The sequence below is a fragment of the Arachis hypogaea genome, chromosome 18 (genome assembly GCF_003086295.3).
Source record: "Arachis hypogaea cultivar Tifrunner chromosome 18, arahy.Tifrunner.gnm2.J5K5, whole genome shotgun sequence".
Classification (NCBI taxonomy): Eukaryota; Viridiplantae; Streptophyta; class Magnoliopsida; order Fabales; family Fabaceae; genus Arachis; species Arachis hypogaea.
Window position 1 is genome coordinate 73,049,426 of NC_092053.1, and position 18,318 is coordinate 73,067,743.

At 36.8% G+C, this 18,318-nt stretch overlaps 1 protein-coding gene and 1 non-coding gene across 2 annotated transcripts in view; one reads left to right on the plus strand and one right to left on the minus strand.

Annotated features, from left to right (window-relative positions):
* LOC112770091 (zinc finger BED domain-containing protein RICESLEEPER 2-like) overlaps positions 1-18,260 on the plus strand; it is a 46,750-nt gene extending 28,490 nt beyond the window's left edge. Inside the window, exons 3-8 of the mRNA XM_025814511.2 lie at positions 13,336-13,564; positions 14,073-14,186; positions 14,378-14,464; positions 15,819-17,793; positions 17,933-18,000; positions 18,085-18,260. Of these exons, the coding sequence (XP_025670296.2) occupies positions 13,336-13,564; positions 14,073-14,186; positions 14,378-14,464; positions 15,819-17,793; positions 17,933-18,000 (2,473 nt within the window). The 3' untranslated portion in view covers positions 18,085-18,260. The remainder of the gene's footprint in view (positions 1-13,335; positions 13,565-14,072; positions 14,187-14,377; positions 14,465-15,818; positions 17,794-17,932; positions 18,001-18,084) is intronic.
* On the minus strand, positions 12,018-12,125 carry LOC112774244 (small nucleolar RNA R71). Its single transcript, XR_003188741.1, has one exon. It is a non-coding gene; the product is annotated as a small nucleolar RNA R71 (small nucleolar RNA).
* Positions 18,261-18,318: the final 58 nt, after the last annotated feature.

Sequence of the window (18,318 nt, forward strand, 5' to 3'; positions counted from 1 at the left end):
CATTGAAGGAAACCATGCGTGTTTGGAGAAGAAGACAGTATGGAAGTAGAGATTCAGATGACAGAGCATCTCCGGAACCTCAACCTATTTCTCACTACCGAATCACAAGTACCATTTATTTCATGTTATTTATTTTTCATAAACAAAATCATCTTTATCATTAATCTCCTGACTAAGATTTACAAGATAACCATTGCTTGCTTCAAGCCGACAATCTCCATGGGATTGACCCTTACTCACGTAAGGTATTACTTGGATGACCCAGTGCACTTGCTGGTTAGTTGTACGGAGTTGTGAAAAGTGTAATCACAATTTCCTCCACCAAGTTTTTGGCGTCGTTGCCGGGGATTGTTCGAGTTTGGACAACTGACGGTTTATTTTGTTGCTTAGATTAGAAAAATTTATCTTTTTGGTTTAGAGTCACTAAAATTGTGTCTTCAATTATTTTTTTTGTTGAAATTTTAAAATCCTTGTTTTCTTTTTCTAGATTTTTTTTCGAAAACCTTTAATAAATAGATAAAACCAATAAACTAAAAATTGAGTTTTCTGTTTAAGTTTAGTTTCATGTTATAAGTTTGGTGTTAATTGCATGTTTTTAATTTTACTCATTTTTTTAATTACATGTTCTTAGTTCTTTCTTGATCTTCAAATTGTTCTTGATAATTTTCCTTATTTAATCTTTAAAATTTCTTGTTTGGTGTTTGTTGCTGTTTATTTTATTCATTTTCGAATTATTAGTGTCCAGAGTATAAAAATTTTTAAGTTTGGTGTCCTTTGTGTTTTTATTTTCTTAAAAATTTCCAAAATTTGTTCTTGGTGTTCATCTTGATATTCAAAGTGTTCTTGGTGTTCATCTTGACATTCAAAGTTTTCTTGTTTGTTTTCTTTGTTTTGATCTAAAAAAATTCTAAGTTTGGTGTCATTTTATTATTTTTCTCTTTCCTCATTAAATTCAAAAAAATTAAATAAAAATATCTTTTCCTTTATTTACTCATCAATTTCGAACTCCTTAGGTTGACTTAGTCAAAATTTTTAAAATTTGGTAGTTTCTTGTTAGTTAAGTTAAAATTTTAATTTTAAAATCTATCTTTTTAAATCTTTTTCAATTTTTTTTTAAAATCTTTTATAAAATTTTTCAAAATCTTTTTCTTTTCTTATTCATAATTTTCGAATTACTTGTACTATTTTATTATTTTGATTGAAAAATTTTAAGTTTGGTGTTTCTTTGTTGAGAAAGTTTCAATATTCAAATTTTACAATCACATCTTTTTCAAATCTTTTCTTTTATTTATTTATTTTTACAAGTATCTTTAATTTTTAGACATATCTTTTCAAAACTCCTTAACCATTTTCTCTCTCTTCAATTTTCAAAAATCATATCCAAAATTTTTCAAATCCTTTTAATTAATTAGCGATTTAGTATTCAAATTTTTATTTATTTATTTATTTTAATTTTTTTTCTTTTAGTTTTTGAAACCTATATTCCATTTTCCAATTATTTTATTTTATCTTATTTCAATTTTATTCGGTTTATCCTTAATTAAATTAAATAAAAAAAAAATATACTTTATTTACAATCCACATCATCTCCCTTTCACCATCATGGACTTAAGTGGAAATGAACAGTCCAGAAGGACTCTGGGGTCATATGCTAATCTCGCTACTGCTGCATATGGGAGTAGTATCTGTATACCCCCATAAGAGCCAGCAATTTTGAGCTAAACTCTCATCTCATTATCATGGTGTAGCAAAATTGCCAGTATTCCAGTCTTCCACAGAAAGAACCTACTGAGTTTCTGGTACAATTCTTACAAATTACTGACACAATACGTGATAAGGAAGTAGATTAGGATGTCTACAGATTATTACTGTTTCCATTTGCTGTAAAAGATCAGGCTAAGAAGTTGTTAAATAATCAACCCACAGCAAGCATAAGAAAATAGAAACAGTTATCAGACAAATTCCTGAATCAATATTTCCCTCCAAAAAGGATGACACGACTAAGGCTGGACATCCAAGACTTTAAACAAGAGGATAATGAATCTCTTTATAATGCCTGGGAGAGGTACAGAGAGATGCTAAGGAAATACCCTTCTAAAATGTTTTCAGAATGGGTGCAGTTAGACATCTTTTACTATGGGCTTACAGAAAAGGCCCAGATGTCTCTAGACCACTCAGCTAGTGGATCTATACACATGAGAAAGACAATTGAAGAGGCTCAAGAGCTCATTGATACAGTTGCTAGAAATCAGCACATGTACTTAAGTAGTGAGTCCTCCATGAATGAAGAGGCTCAGGCAATATCCACTGAACTTAGTCCTCTAGAACAAATTGTTGAACTCAATCAGCAACTATTTTCTATAACAAAATAGTTAGCAGAATTTAAAGAGATGCTGCAAGAAACCAAAGATGCTAACCAGAATATGGAAAAACAATTAAATCAGACAAGACAGCAGTTATCTAAACAGATAACAGAAGAATGCCAAGCTGTTCAATTAAGGAGTGGGAAGACATTGAATGTCTCAACTCAAGGGAGCAGAAAGCCAAGAAAGGAACAACTGAAAGAGGATGACCAAGCCATTGCCCAAATTCCCTCTGAATACAGTAAGAGCCCAGAGAGGAATAATTCTGACGTTCAAACGCCAGAAAAGGGGGAAAATTGGCGTTAAACGCCCAATGGGTAGCCAAATCTGGCATTCAAACACCAGAAAAGGGTGGCAATCTGGCGTTAAACGCCCAAAAAGCACCAAATTCTGGCGTTCAAACGCCAATAAGGGATCAGACAGCTGCAAGTGCTGATAACAACCCCCTTAAGCAGGCTTCTCCAACCCCTTCTGTAGGAAATAAACCTGCAGCAACTAAGGTTGAAGAATATAAAGCCAATATGCCTTATCCTCAGAAACTCCGCCAAGCGGAACAGGATAAGCAATTTTCCCACTTTGCAGACTATCTCAGGACTCTTGAAATAAAGATTCCGTTTGCAAAGGCACTTGAGCAAATACCATCTTATGCTAAGTTCATGAAAGAGATCTTAAGTCATAAGAAGGATTGGAGAGAAACTAAAAAAGTCTTCCTCACTGAAGAATGTAATGCAGTCATCCTAGAAAGCTTACCAGAGAAGCATAAAGATCCCGGAAGCTTTATGATACCATGCACATTAGAGGATGCTTGTACCAAGACAGCTCTATCTGATCTTGGGGCAAGTATCAACCTAATACCTGCATCCACTATCAAAAAGCTTGGTTTGACTGATGAAGTTAAACTAACCCGGATATGCCTCCAACTTGCTGATGGCTCCATTAAGATTCCATCAGGCATAATTGAGGACATGATTGTCAAGGTTGGGCCATTTGCCTTTCCCACTGACTTTGTAGTGCTGGAAATGGAGGAGCACAAGAGTGCAACTCTTATTCTAGGAAGACCTTTCCTAGCAACTGGACGAACCCTCATTGACGTCCAAAAAGGGGAGATAACCCTGAGAGTCAATGAGGATGAGTTTAAGTTGAATGCTGTCAAAGCTATGCAGCATCCAGACACATCAAAAGACTGCATGAGCGCTGATATTATTGACTCCCTGGTGGAAGAGGTCAATATGACTAAGAGTCTCGAATCAGAGCTAGAGGATATTTTTAAAGATGTTCAGCCTGGTCTGGAGGAACCAGAGAAAACATAAGAACCTCTGAAAACTCATCAGGAAGAGGAGAAGCTTCCTAAACCCGAGCTCAAACCACTACCACGATCCCTGAAATATGCATTTTTGGGAGAAGATGACACTTTTCCTATGATCATCAGCTCTACTTTAGAACCACAGGAAGAGAAATCATTAATTCAGGTGCTAAGGACACACAAGACAGCTCTTGGGTGGTCCATAAGTGATCTTAAGGGCATTAGCCCAGCCAGATGCATGCACAAGATCCTATTGGAGGATGATGCTAAGCCAGTGGTTCAACCACAGAGGTTGCTGAATCCATCCATGAAAGAGGTAGTGCAGAAAGAGGTCACTAAGCTACTAGAGGCTGGAATTATTTATCCTATTTCTGATAGCCCTTGGGTGAGCCCTGTCCAAGTTGTCCCCAAGAAGGGAAGCATGACAGTGGTTCATAATGAAAAAAATGAACTGGTTCCTACAAGAACAGTTACAGGGTGGCATATGTGTATTGACTATAGAAGACTCAATACAGCCACAAGAAAGGATCATTTTCCTTTACCATTCATAGACCAGATGCTTTTTAGATGGTTATTCAGGTTACAACCAAATTGCAGTAGATCCTCAGGACCAAGAGAAAATAGCATTCACATGTCCTTCTATAGTATTTGCCTACAGAAGGAAACCATTTGGTCTGTTCAATGCACCTGCAACCTTTCAGAAGTGCATGCTCTCTATCTTCTCTGATATGGTAGAAAAATTTCTGGAAGTCTTCATGGATGACTTCTCAGTATTTGGAGACTCATTCAGCTCCTATCTTGACCATCTAGCACTTGTTCTGAAAAGGTGCCAAGAGACTAACCTGGTCTTAAACTGGGAAAAATGTCACTTTATGGTGACTGAAGGAATTGTCCTTGGGCACAAAATTTCAAATAAGGGGATAGAGGTGGATCAAGCTAAGGTAAAGGTAATTGAAAAATTACCACCACCTGCCAATGTTAAGGCAATCAGATGCTTTCTGGGGCATGCAGGATTCTATAGGAGGTTTATAAAGGATTTTTCAAAAATTGCAAAACCTCTGAGCAATCTGCTAGCTGCTGACACGCCATTTATATTTGACACAGAGTGTCTGCAGGCGTTTGAAACTCGGAAAGCTAAGCTGGTCACAGCACCAGTCATTTCTGCACCAGTCTGGACATTACCATTTGAACTAATGTGTGATGCCAGTGACCATGCCATTGGTGCAGTTGATGGTGTTTTTGTGGAAAAACGAATTCCAAACACACAAATCTAACCGGCAAGTATACTGGGTCGCATCAAGTAGTAATAACTCACTTAGAGTGAGGTCGATCCCACAGGGATTGATGGATCAAGCAACTTTAGTGGGTGATTAGTTTAGTCAAGCTAACATTGAAGTGAAATTGGGTGAAATGTAGCCAATAGAATGTAAACTGCAGGAATCTTAAAGATGCAGAAAGTAAAATTGCAAGTAACTTAAAGAACAAGAAAGTAAAATAGCTGAAACTTAAATTGCAAGAAAAGTAAATTGCATGAAAAGTAAAGGGGAGTGGGTGCTGGAAATTAAAGAAAGCAATAGATCAAGCAACTAGAAATTTAAATTGCAGGAAAATGTAAATGTGCAGGAAATTAAATCAAGCTCAATGTGAACAGAAATGGAAAATTGCAGAATGCAGGAAAGGAAATTACAGAAAAGTAAAAGTAGCAGAAGAGGAAATCAGTAAGAAGACTTAGATCAATTTTGAATTCTCAAAGAGAAACTAACAATTTCAATGAAATAATAAAAACAGAAAGGAAGCTAAGAGCTCACTTGCTAAATCTAAAGAGAGGTTGAAGATCTCAGGAGCTCAATGAGACTAGAAAATAAGTCTAGATCTCAATCACTTCCTTGATCCAATAAGAGAATAATTGCAGAAGAAGTAGAAAATAATTGCAAAAGTAGAAGATGAAAGCAATAAAGAGAACTTTGATTCAACTCACAATTCACTAAAATTATGCAGACAAGCAAACAGAGAGAATTCTCAAGGTGAGATTAAAACAGAATTTTTTCAATTCTCAACGCAAGATTCAAAACAAAAATGAAAACTAAGAGAGAGCTCTCAAATCCTAATGCTCTCTTGTGGAGCCAGCCCCCTAAAGAAATGAAGCAGATGCCTTTTTATAGGCTTTTCACAAAATGAAAAATGAAAAATGAAATTCTAAACAAATTACAATTAAAAATAAATTCCTAAGCTAACTTGTTCTTGTGCCTTGAAGTGATGTCCATGGGCTTTTAAATTTTGGTGCAGGATTGAATTAATTTGATTTTTGGACCATGGGTCACACTCCCAGGGCAAAGCCCAAGAGCTCAAAGCTCTCCGTAAGAGCTCTATTAGAAGCACCCCTTTGTTTTAGAGAGAAACTCCAAGTTCGAACCATGATGGAAGTATTTTGTGAGCCCTTTTTCTTACATTTTCATGAGGAGACCCACGATAAAGCTCTCAAGGAGAGCTTAGAGCTCTCAAGGAGAGCGCTACTTCCTTGCTTCCCTTGGTCTCCCTCTTCGAATCCTGGTGAAGCCACTTTGATTCATTTTTGTTTGTTTTTGGTCCTTAAAGATGCCTTTTCATCATGCCTCAATTTCGTGCCAAATATGAATTGCCATATATCGTTGGAAAGCTCTAAATGTCAGCTTTTCAACGCAACTAGAAGCACATCAATCGGACATTTGTAGCTCAAGTTATGGCCCTTTGAAGGAGGCATGGTCATGCTGTGAGCGCCCAAGTTTAACCTAGCAAAAATTTTTGCCTCCAAGCTCATTTTCCTTGAGGCAAGCCCGAAAAAGCTCTTGGCAAGAGCTTTGGGCAAGAGCTTTGCTTTGAGTTTTGCCTTGCCTTTTGAAACAAAGCTCTTGGCAAGAGCTTTAGGCTCTTGGCAAGAGCTTTATGCCATTGCTCCTTGTTGTGAGACACGCTTTTCTTCCCTTGGTTTGGTCATGGGCCACGCTTTTAAAAGCGTGGCATAAGGCTCCAAAATGTGCTCCAACCTCAAATTGTGCCCCAAAGCTCTTTTTTTTTTTCTTATTTTGTGCTTCTTTACTTATTTTTCTCCTTATTTCCTACAAGATTTATAAAATTAAAAGATCAAGGAAATATACCTTTTAAGCACAAAAGAATGCGATATTTAAGCACAAATCATCAGTTTCTTATATGGAAAAGCATAGAAAAACATGACATGGTGACATGTCATCAGCGGTATTGGGATAGAGGCATAACAAGCTTCTGCACGTCATTTACCATGCTAGCCATGTTTTGAATGACGCACAGAAGAATTACACAACCACGGAAAAGGAGCTGCTTGCAGTGGTTTATGCCATTGACAAGTTCAGATCTTACTTAGTGGGATCAAAAGTGATTGTGTACACTGACCATGCTGCTCTAAAATATCTCCTCACAAAGCAGGATTCAAAACCCAGACTCATAAGATGGGTGTTGCTTTTGCAAGAGTTTGATATAGAAATAAGAGACAGAAAAGGGACAGAGAACCAAGTAGCTGATCACCTGTCCCGGATAAAACTAGTGGTAGGAGCGTCCCTCCCTTCTACTAAGATCTCTGAAACCTTTCTGGATGAGCAACTCTTTGCTATTCAGGAAGTACCATGGTTTGCAGACATTGTAAACTATAAAGCTGTGAGATTCGTACCCAAGGAGTACAGCAAGCAGCAAACGAAAAAATTAGTTACTGATGTAAAGTACTACTTGTGGGATGAACCATATCTCTTTAAGAGGTGTGCAGACAGAATGAACCGTAGATGTGTGCGAGAAGAGGCACAGAAGATCCTATGGCATTGCCATGGATCACAATATGTAGGACATTTTGGAGGTGAGCGAACAGCCACAACGGTTCTCCAATGTGGCTTCTACTGGCCCACTCTCTATAGAGACTCCCGAGAGTTTGTGCGTAACTGTGATAGTTGCCAAAGAGCTGGTAATCTGCCTCACGGTTATGCCATGCCTCAGCAAGGGATCTTAGAGATTGAGTTGTTTGATGTATGGGGTATTGACTTCATGGGGCCTTTCACACCATCATATTCAAACACTTATATTCTGGTGGCAGTAGACTATGTATCTAAATGGGTAGAGGCAATTGCAACACCCACTAATGATACTAAGACAGTGATGAAATTCCTCCAGAAGAATATCTTCAGTAGGTTTGGTGTCCCTAGGATACTGATCAGTGATAGAGGCACTCATTTTTGCAATAAACAGCTTGACTCTGCTCTGGTCCGATATGGAATTAACCATAAAATGGCAACTCTATATCATCCACAAACAAATGGGCAAGCTGAAGTCTTAAATAGAGAACTAAAATGGATCCTGGAATGGATAGTAAGTACCCGTAGAAAGGATTGGGCAAGAAGTCTGGATGATGCTCTGTGGGCATACAAAACTGCATTCAAGACTCCTATAGGGACCTCTCCATACCAGCTTGTGTATGAAAAAGCCTGTCATCTGCCAGTGGAACTGAAACACAAGGCCTACTGGGCAACCAGGTTCCTAAACCTTGATGCTAAGGTAACCAGAGAGAAAAGATTACTCCAGTTGAATGAGCTGGAAGAGTTCAGACTCAATGCATTCGAAAATGCTAAAATTTATAAAGAGAAAGCAAAAAGATGGCATGACAAAAGACTGTCATCTAGAGTCTTTGAGCCAAGACAGAAGGTCCTACTGTTTAACTCTAGGCTCAGATTGTTCCCTGGGAAATTGAAATCCCGGTGGAGGCGACTGATGAGCGGATAATTTATACGCTTTTTGGCATTGTTTTTAGTATGTTTTAATTAGTTTTTATTATATTTTTATTAGTTTTTAAATAAAATTCACTCTTCTAAAATTTACTATGAGTTTGTGTATTTTTCTGTGATTTTAGGTATTTTCTGGCTGAAATTGAGGGACCTGAGCAAAAATCTGATTCAGAGGCTGAAAAAGGACTGTAAATGCTGTTGGATTCTGACCTCCCTGCACTCAAAGTGGATTTTCTGTAGCTACAGAAGCTCAATTGGCACGCTCTCAATTGCGTTGGAAGGTAGACATCCTGGACTTTCCAGAAATATATAATAGTCCATGCTTTGCTCAGGATTTGATGGCCCAAACCGGCGTTCCAAATCAGCATAAAAATTCTGGCGTCAAAATGCCAGAACTGGCATAAAAGCTGGAGTTAAACGCCCAAACTGGCACAAAATCTGGCGTTTAACTCCAAGAAAAGTCTCTACACATGGAAGCTTCAATGCTCAGCCCAAGCACACACCAAGTGGACCCGGAAGAAGATTTCTGTATTAATTACCTATTTCTATAACCCTAGGCTACTAGTTTTCTATAAATAGGACCTTTTGCTATTGTATTTTCAGACTTTTTCAAATACCTTTGGGATAATTTTCATCTTTGGGAGGCTGGCCTCACGACCATGCCTAGACCTTGTTCTTATGTATTTTCAACGGTAGAGTTTCTACACACCATAGATTAAGGTGTGGAGCTCTGCTGTTCCTCATGAATTAATACAAAGTACTATTATTTTTCTATTCAATTCAAGTCTATTTCTTCTCCAAGATATTCATTCGCACTCAAGAACATGATGAATGTGATGATTATGTGACGCTCATTACCATTCTCACCTATGAACGCGTGCCTGACAACCACTTCCGTTCTACATGCAAACAAGCTTGAATGTGTATCTCTTGGGTTTCTAATCTAAGATTAGAACCTTCGTGGTATAGGCTAGAATTATTGGCGGCCATTCCTGAGATCCGAAACATCTAAACCTTGTCTGTGGTATTCCGAGTAGGATCTGGGAAGGGATGACTGTGACGAGCTTCAAACTCGCGAGTGTTGGGCGTGTGACAGACGCAAAAGGATCAATGGATCCTATTCCAACATGATCGAGAACTGACAGATGATTAGCCGTGCGGTGACAGTACATTTGGAACATTTTCACTGAGAGGACGGGAAGTAGCCATTAAAAACGGTGATGCCCAACATAAAGCTTGCCATGGAAGGGAGTATGAATGATTGGAAGAAGGCAATAGAAAAGCAGAGGTTCAGGAGGAACAAAGCATCTTCATACGCTTATCTGAAATTCCTACCAATGAATTACATAAGTATCTCTATCCTATTTTATGTTTTATTTATCTTTTAATTATAAATTCTCCATAACCATTTGAATCTACCTAATTGAGATTTACGAGATGACCATAGCTTGCTTCAAGCCGACAGTTTCCGTGGGATCGACCCTTACTCACGTAAGGTATTACTTGGACGACCCAATGCACTTGCTGGTTAGTTGTGTGGAATTGTGACAAAGTGTGATTCACGTTTGAGAGCTCCAAGTCTTTGGTGCCATAGTTGATGATCACAATTTCGTGCACCAAGTTTTTGGCACCGTTGCCTGGGATTGTTCGAGTTTGGACAACTGACGGTTCATCTTGTTGCTTAGATTAGGCACTTTTCTTTTTATTTTTCAAAATTTTTAAGAATGAATTCTAGAGTTTCAAGGTGATGTTTTTATCATCGCAAAAGCTGATTGATTCTCATCAATTTAGCTGCTGAATGTAATGTGCTGCTGAAGCTTGGCTAACTATGTCTAATCTTTTCATAGTAAAGCTTTAGACTAACATTGCATGATTCCTGGAATTCTTATTAAAAGTTTTGAATCTCTTTATTCTCTTTTCCATATGATTTTCGAAAAATCACAAAAAAATTTATAAAACCATAAAAATCAAAAATATTTTATCTTTCTTGTTTGAGTCTAGCATCAATTTTTAAGTTTGGTGTCTTGCATGCATTGTTTATTTGATCCTAGTTGCATTTTTTTGTTTCTCATTTTTAAAAATTCAAAAATATTTTCAAAATTGTGTCTTTTCAAGTCAATAATACAGAGAATTGAAGATTCAGAACATTCAGCAGAGGAATTAAACAGAAAAAGCTGGGCGTTCAAAACGCACAGTAAAGAAGGAAAACTGGCGTTTAAACGCCAGCTAGGGTACCTGGCTGGGCATTTAACGCCCAAAAAGGTAGCATTTTGGGTGTTAAACGCCATAATGGATACCATTCTGGCGTTTAACGCCAGGATGACACTAGAGGAAAGATTTTGTTTTTAATTCATTTTTTTTCCAAATTTTCATAATTTTTCAAAATCAAATCTTTTTCAAATCATATCTTTTCAATCATATCTTTTCAAAATTGATTTCTTTTCAATATTTTTATTTATTACTATTTTCAAAAATCCTTGCTACAATTAGTGATTTAATTCAAAATTTTCAAGTTATTACTTGCCTATTAAGAAAGGATCAAGTTTTAAATTCTAGAATCATATCTTCTAATTTCTTATTAGTCAAGTAATCAACTTTAATTTTAAAACTTTCTCTTTTTAATATGATTTTCAATCATATATTCTCAATCATATCTTTTCAATCACATCTTTTTCAAAATTAATTTTCAATCATATCTTTTTAATTTCTAATTTCAAAATCTTTTTCAAAATCACTTAATTTCTTTCCCAATTTTAGTTTTCGAAAATCATCAATCAAATTTTCAAAATTTCTTTTAATTATTTCAAAATCTTTTACTTTAATTTCGAAAATTCTTCCCCTCTTCTCACATCCTTCTATTTAAGGACTAACACTCCTCCACTATCAACAATTCGAACTCTATCCCTCTTGATAAGTTCGAATTCTTCTCTTTCTACCTTCTCCTTCTATTCTTCTTTTCCTCTGACACTTCAAGGAATCTCTATACTGTAACATAGAGGATTCCATACTTTCTTGTTCTCTTCTCTTTCATATGAGCAGGAGCAAGGACAAAAGCATTCTTGTTGAGGCTGATCCTGAACCTGAAAGGACCTTGAAGCGAAAGCTAAGAGAAGCTAAAGTACAACTCTCTATAGAGGACCTAACAGAGCTTTTCAAACAAGAAGAAGCCATGGCAGCCAAAAATAACAACAATGCCAACAATGCAAGGAAGGTGCTTGGTGACTTTACTGCACCTACTCCCGACTTCTATGGGAGAAGCATCTCAATCCCTGCCATTGGAGCAAACAACTTTGAGCTTAAGCCTCAATTAGTTTCTCAATGCAACAGAATTGCAAGTTTCGTGGACTTCCATTGGAAGATCCTCATCAGTTCTTAGCTGAATTCTTGCAAATCTGTGACACTGTCAAGACCAACGGGGTTGACCCTGAGGTCTACAGACTTATGCTCTTTCCTTTTTCTGTAAGAGACAGAGCTAGAACATGGTTGGATTCACAATCTAAGGAAAGCCTGAACTCTTGGGAAAAGCTAGTCAATGCCTTCTTGGCAAAGTTCTTTCCACCTCAAAAATTGAGTAAGCTTAGAGTGGAAGTCCAAACCTTCAAACAGAAGGAAGGTGAATCTCTCTATGAAGCTTGGGAAAGATACAAGCAATTGATCAGAAGGTGCCCTTCTGACATGCTTTCAGAATGGAGCATCATAGGTATATTCTATGATGGTCTGTCTGAACTATCCAAGATGTCATTGGATAGCTCTACTGGAGGATCTCTTCATCTGAAAAAGACGCCTACAGAAGCTCAGGAACTCATTGAAATGGTTGCAAATAACCAATTCATGTACACTTCTGAAAGAAATCTTGTGAATAATGGGACAAATCAGAAGAAAGGAGTTCTTGAGATTGATACTCTAAATGCCATATTGGCTCAGACTAAAATATTGACCCAACAAGTTAATATGATTTCTCAGAGTCTGTCTGGAATACAAGCTACATCAGTCAGTACTAAGGAAGCTTTCTCTGAAGAAGAAGCTTATGACCCTAAGAACCCTGCAATGGAAGAGGTGAATTACATGGGAAAACCCTATGGAAACACCTATAACACTTCATGGAGAAATCATCCAAATCTCTCATGGAAGGATCAACAGAGACCTCAACAAGGTTTCAACAACAATAATGGTGGAAGAAACAGGTTTAGCAATAGCAAGCCTTTTCCATCATCTTCTCAGCAACAGACGGAGGCAGAAATTACCTCTGAAGAGACAAGATCCTGGGAAGTTCTCAATACCTTGTACCATAGGCACCATGACCTTTGAGAAGGCTCTATGTGACCTAGGGTCAAGTATAAACCTCATGCCTCTTTCTATAATGGAGAAGCTAGGGATCATTGAGGTACAAGCTACAAGAATCTCACTGGAGATGACAGACAATTCAAAGAAACAGGCTTATAGACTTGTAGAGGATGTCTTGGTAAAGGTTGAAGACCACTACATCCCTGTTGATTTCATAATCCTAGAGACTGGAAAGTGTGTGGATGAATCCATCATCCTTGGCAGACCCTTCCTAGCCACAGCAAAAGCTGTAATTGATGTTGACAGAGGAGAATTGATCATTCAAGTGAATGAAGACTCCCTTGTGTTTAAAGCTCAAGGATATCCCTCTATTAGGGGTGGGCAAAAAAATCCAAAATTTGGATTTTAAACCAAATCCAAACCAAACCTTTAAAAAAAAACCAGTTTTAAACCAAAAAAAATCCAAACCAAACCAAATTTATTTTATAATTTGGTTTTAAGTCCAATCCATTTAAACGGTTTTAATCCGGATCCAGATCCAGATCCAGATTAAAATCCAAATCTCACAAAACCCTTATTCTTAACTTTTGATTCTCAAAAAATCCAGATCCAGAGCAGTAGAGCACCGTCACGAATCCTTTTCTTCTTCGCCCGCAACCGCCAGCCGACACCGCCGCACCGGAGCAGGCAACTGGCACTGCAGTTTCGTAGCTGCCACCACCACCACAAGCGCGTCGCGCCACTGCTCTGTTCCGCCATCCGCGGTTCTGCCATCCGCGGTTCCGCCGTCCGCCTTTTCTCACCGTGACCCAGCTCTGTTCTTCTCCGTTCTCTGGGTACCCTCAAGGCGCCGTCCGCCTTTTCTCGCCGTGACCCAGCTCTGTTCTTCTCCGTTCTCTGGGTACCCTCCGTTCGCCTTGTGATTATAGAGTTGAAATTGCCAAAGGTGCTTCCATGTTCTTTTCTGTTCTGTTCCATTCCATCAATTTGAAAAACTGAACAAGGTTTGATTGCTTATGCTGTTATGCATATCAAGTGTTTGTGTTAATGCCATTTTTATTTTGGGATTTTTTTTTTGCAGCAAGGTTGTGTGGTTGTCCTTTGGTCAAGTGTTGACGGTGATTTCTCAGAAGTAGAAGGCTATCTTGAGGGAAGTTTATAAGAAGAAGAAGTACATGTCAAGCTCTTGATCTCCACCCTAAGAAGTAAGAAGACCAGAGCCATTTGCAGAGGCTCACCAAGCACCAGGTATTTGCCTTGCCTTGTGTTTAAATTTTTTAATTAGCTTTGAATTTTGTTCCTGTTCATTCATCATGCTACTTTGTTGTTGAGACATTGCACCAGGTTTCTATTTCTAGCATACTGTTAAAGCATAGGATATTTCACTTTGCTAATGGTTTATTGCTGAGGATACAACACATCAAAGTTCATTGTTTGTTTACTGGGGAAGGGATGCAAGTATGATTTTATTAGGGAATAGTTTATAGTTGATAGTTTATAGTTTATAGTTGATAGAAGCCCAATCATATGATATATAAACTGAAATTATGAAGCTGTATTGGTTGAGTTTGTGTTGCTGGATTTGTCTCTTTATATATGGAAAATTAAGCAATGTTCTTAAGGCAGTTTACATGCAACATCTAATGAAGATTGATGGTGTCATTGTTGATCTTGTTAAAGAAATAGCAGAGTTAGTTCTTGATATAAATGATCAAGGGATGGAGGAAAAATTGCAAGTGAAGAATTAGTAATGAAAAAAGGAATTAGTAATAGATTATTTATTATTTATGATCAGAATTCTTTTATTCTTGCAATAAATTTTGGTCTAAATCTTTCTACATTCAAGTCGAAATTAGTTATTGGTGTATTTATAAGTTAGGCTACTTATATTATACGCTTTGAATGTAATTTTATTTTTGGCATTAATACAATATGGCTTAGTGAAGATATATTGTGATATGTGACTGATTTCACTTGCCTTCACATGCACTTATTTAATTGACCTTAATAATCTTTTCCAACAGATAAACACAGAATTGTGCAAGGCTATATAAAGATTATAAACCCGTGACTCAATAGATTCCTAAGAAATATTCCTAATATTCCCTGTATGGATAAGTAGTTAACTATTGGTACTCATTGGTTTTTAGTGATATTGTGATCATTATTTTAGTAATTATTGATCTTTACTTAGAAAGAAAGGAAGCTTGATGGAATGCCTTTATTATTTATCATATATTAAATCATTGATGCCCACCAAGAATATGAATACAGGGAATGTGGGTAAAGAAATATATGGCAAATCCAATCCTCTTTCTTTGTAGAATTTTGCAACACTCAATTGACAAAAATGGTCAAATTAGGCAAAATCTTGGAGAACTGAAACTCACAAAGCAACAGCAAAATGTTTCAAGTTAAATTTAGTTGCCAGTATGTTGGAATTTTGAGTGATGTCTTCATTACAAAATAATTCAATTGAAAATTCTGCTTCTACCCTCTTCTATTAATTTATTTTTCTGATTTCAATAGTTAGTAAACAGCATGTGGTGATCATTTTCAGAAAAGCTATTGGACCACAAGGCAATTGATGAAACTTTTGGCCATTTGCTTCAGAAAGAACAGGCAGTAGTTGAAGATACTTCTTGATTTCCATTTCTTTAATTATCCCACATGGAGTTCACTTTCACCCCACACTTCCACCCTTCACTCTCTTATCAGATAATGACAATTAATCAGTCAAGTTAGGCTACTTATATTGTGATATGTGACATTACAGCAGCTCATTATTAGGTTTTGCATCTTTTTCTTTGTGGCATGATCATCGTACTGGAGGCTCTTAAAATATAGAATTGGTAGAGTGCAGAAGTAACATATTCCTGAATTGTAAAACTTTATTTTGTATTGTGATGTGATAGAAAAATGTGGCTGTTGTTTGGTTTTTTTTCTTAGATTTTGTACAAAACAATTTATTTATTGTCTTTACTTTTGTGTTCTGATGCAAGCTTGAATTTGGATTAGTTTGTGTTAATTTTAGCATGGAGTAATATTGGCACCAAATTTTGAGTTATGTACACCTTGCTTTATATGCAGAGTAAGATGACTGAAAACAGTAATATTGAAGCAGCAGGGATGTCTGCTAACACTCAACCATCTTCTCCACCGTCAGGTGTTCGTAAGAATCGGTCAGCTGTCTGGGATCATTTTGATGTGGAAAATGCTACCGAGAAGAAGGCTAAATGCAAATATTGTGGTAGTTTAATACAATATGGGAATGGAACCAGCTCAATGGGTGGTCATTTGAGAAGATGCAAGCAAAATCCTAATAATGATTCAAACAAAAGAAGAAAAACAACGACCACACCGACTATAGATGAGCGTGGTGTTTTAAATTCACCCAGTGCTTCCAAATTTGACCAAGAGGAGGCTCGAAGGGCACTTGTGGAAATGTTTATTGGGGAAGAGCTACCATTTCGCTTCGTTGAAAGTCCGAAATTCCGAAAATTTGTGCATGCCCTACAAGCAAGATTCAAAGTTCCTTCACGGACTACATTAGCACGTGACATTGGAGCTCTTTATGCTGAAGAGAAGATGAAGTTGCAAGATTTTCTTTCGGCAAATTGTGGTAGAGTATGTCTAACCACTGACACTTGGACTTCAATTCAAAATTTTACTTATATGAGTTTGACAGCACACTTTGTTGATTTGGATTGGAAATTACATAAAAAGATACTTAATTTTTGTCAAGTGACAAGTCATTCAGGAGAGGTTATAGGAGCAACAATTGAATCTTGTTTAAATAATTGGAATTTGAATCGGGTCTTTAGTGTGACAGTTGATAATGCCTCCTCTAACGATGTTGCAATTAAATATCTGAAGCAGCGATTGAATTCTTGGAATAGCATTATTTTGAATGGTGAATTTATTCATATGAGGTGTTGTGCACATATTATAAACTTAATTGTAAAAGAGGGGTTGAAAGAGATTGATGAATCAGTCTTGAGGATTCGTAGTGCAGTAAAGTATGTTAGATCTTCTCCATCTAGAGCTAGTAGGTTTCAAAAGTGTGTTGAACTAGAAAAAATCCAATATAAAGGCTTGCCTTGCATGGATGTTGAGACTAGGTGGAATTCTACCTATCAAATGTTAGAGGTAGCTTTGAAGCATCGCAAAGCATTTGAGTTGTTTGCTTTGAAAGATAATACCTATATAGGAGAGATGAATGGAGGAAAAGGGAGAGGTGTTCCTTCTGATTCAGACTGGGAGTATGCTGAGTCCATTGTACCATTTTTGCGAGTGTTCAGTGATGCCACTATACGTGTTTCTGGTACCTTATATGTTACCAGTGATATGTATATGAAGGAAGTATTTGCAATTGGACGATTTATTCGTCATTCTTGTGATTCTGTTGATTTTAGTACTATGTCAATGGCAGAAAGGATGAGGGTTAAGTATGAGAAGTATTGGGGCAATCCTGATTCGGTGAATATGTTGTTATTGATTGCTATCGTACTTAATCCAATGCAAAAGATTGAGTATGTCAATTATTTCTTGGATTACTTCTTTGGAGAAGAAAAAGGAGGCGAATTGAAGTCAAAGTTGTCTAAGTGCATAAAGTTACTTTATCAGCAATACCAAAGTTCTGGGGAAGCAAGTGAAGCTGATACGCAAGAAGTTCAAGCTAACAACATTAATACCGATCTTCATGGCATGGGCTTTTTTCTGCAAGCAACCGGTCGCAGAACAAATACAAGATCTGAACTTGATAGATATTTACAAGAAGAATGCGAGCCATACTCCCATAAGTTCGATATACTAAACTGGTGGAAGGTCAACTCAACCCGATTTCCAATTCTTGGAAATATGGCTCGTGAGGTATTGGCTATACCTGTTTCTACGGTAGCTTCGGAGTCTGCATTTAGTACTGGAGGAAGAGTCCTCGATCCATACCGCAGTTCCTTAACACCTAGAATGGTAGAAGCCTTAGTCTGCATAGGAGATTGGCTTAAGGAAGATCTTTTCTCTGCTTTAGATGATGATGGTGAAGTTCTTCAACAAGTTGATCAAGGTATAAAATTTATTTCATATTTCTTGTTATTTTATTTTATTTTTGTTTTTGTTATCTTTCTATTTTAGAATTTAGGTATTAGTTACCAATTAAAAATTGTTGAATATAGACTTGATAATTAATTTGATTCCCTTGGCAGATATATTTTCCTCTAATGATGGTGCTTGTTCTATGGCGGCATCAATTGATAATCTTGATGATGATTAGGTATGCTTAATATTCTCATTTGGTTTAATACTTTCATTCAAAGATTTGTTTTAAAATGACAAAGGTATATTTTGTTATTTGCAGATATATTTTCCTCAAAGGTTGTGGTTGTTTGATGATTTTGTTGGCAACTTGGCATCTTTTGATATTTTGTTAGAGAGATATTTTGGTAGTATTCTTTTGATGTCTTGAGAATGATTAAATGTTATATAGATTAGCTATTGTCATTAGATTTATAAAGAACTAAATTCTAGTTGTAATGAACATATACACTTTAAAATGACTTTAGTATTAATTTTACTTTTTAAAAAAATTATG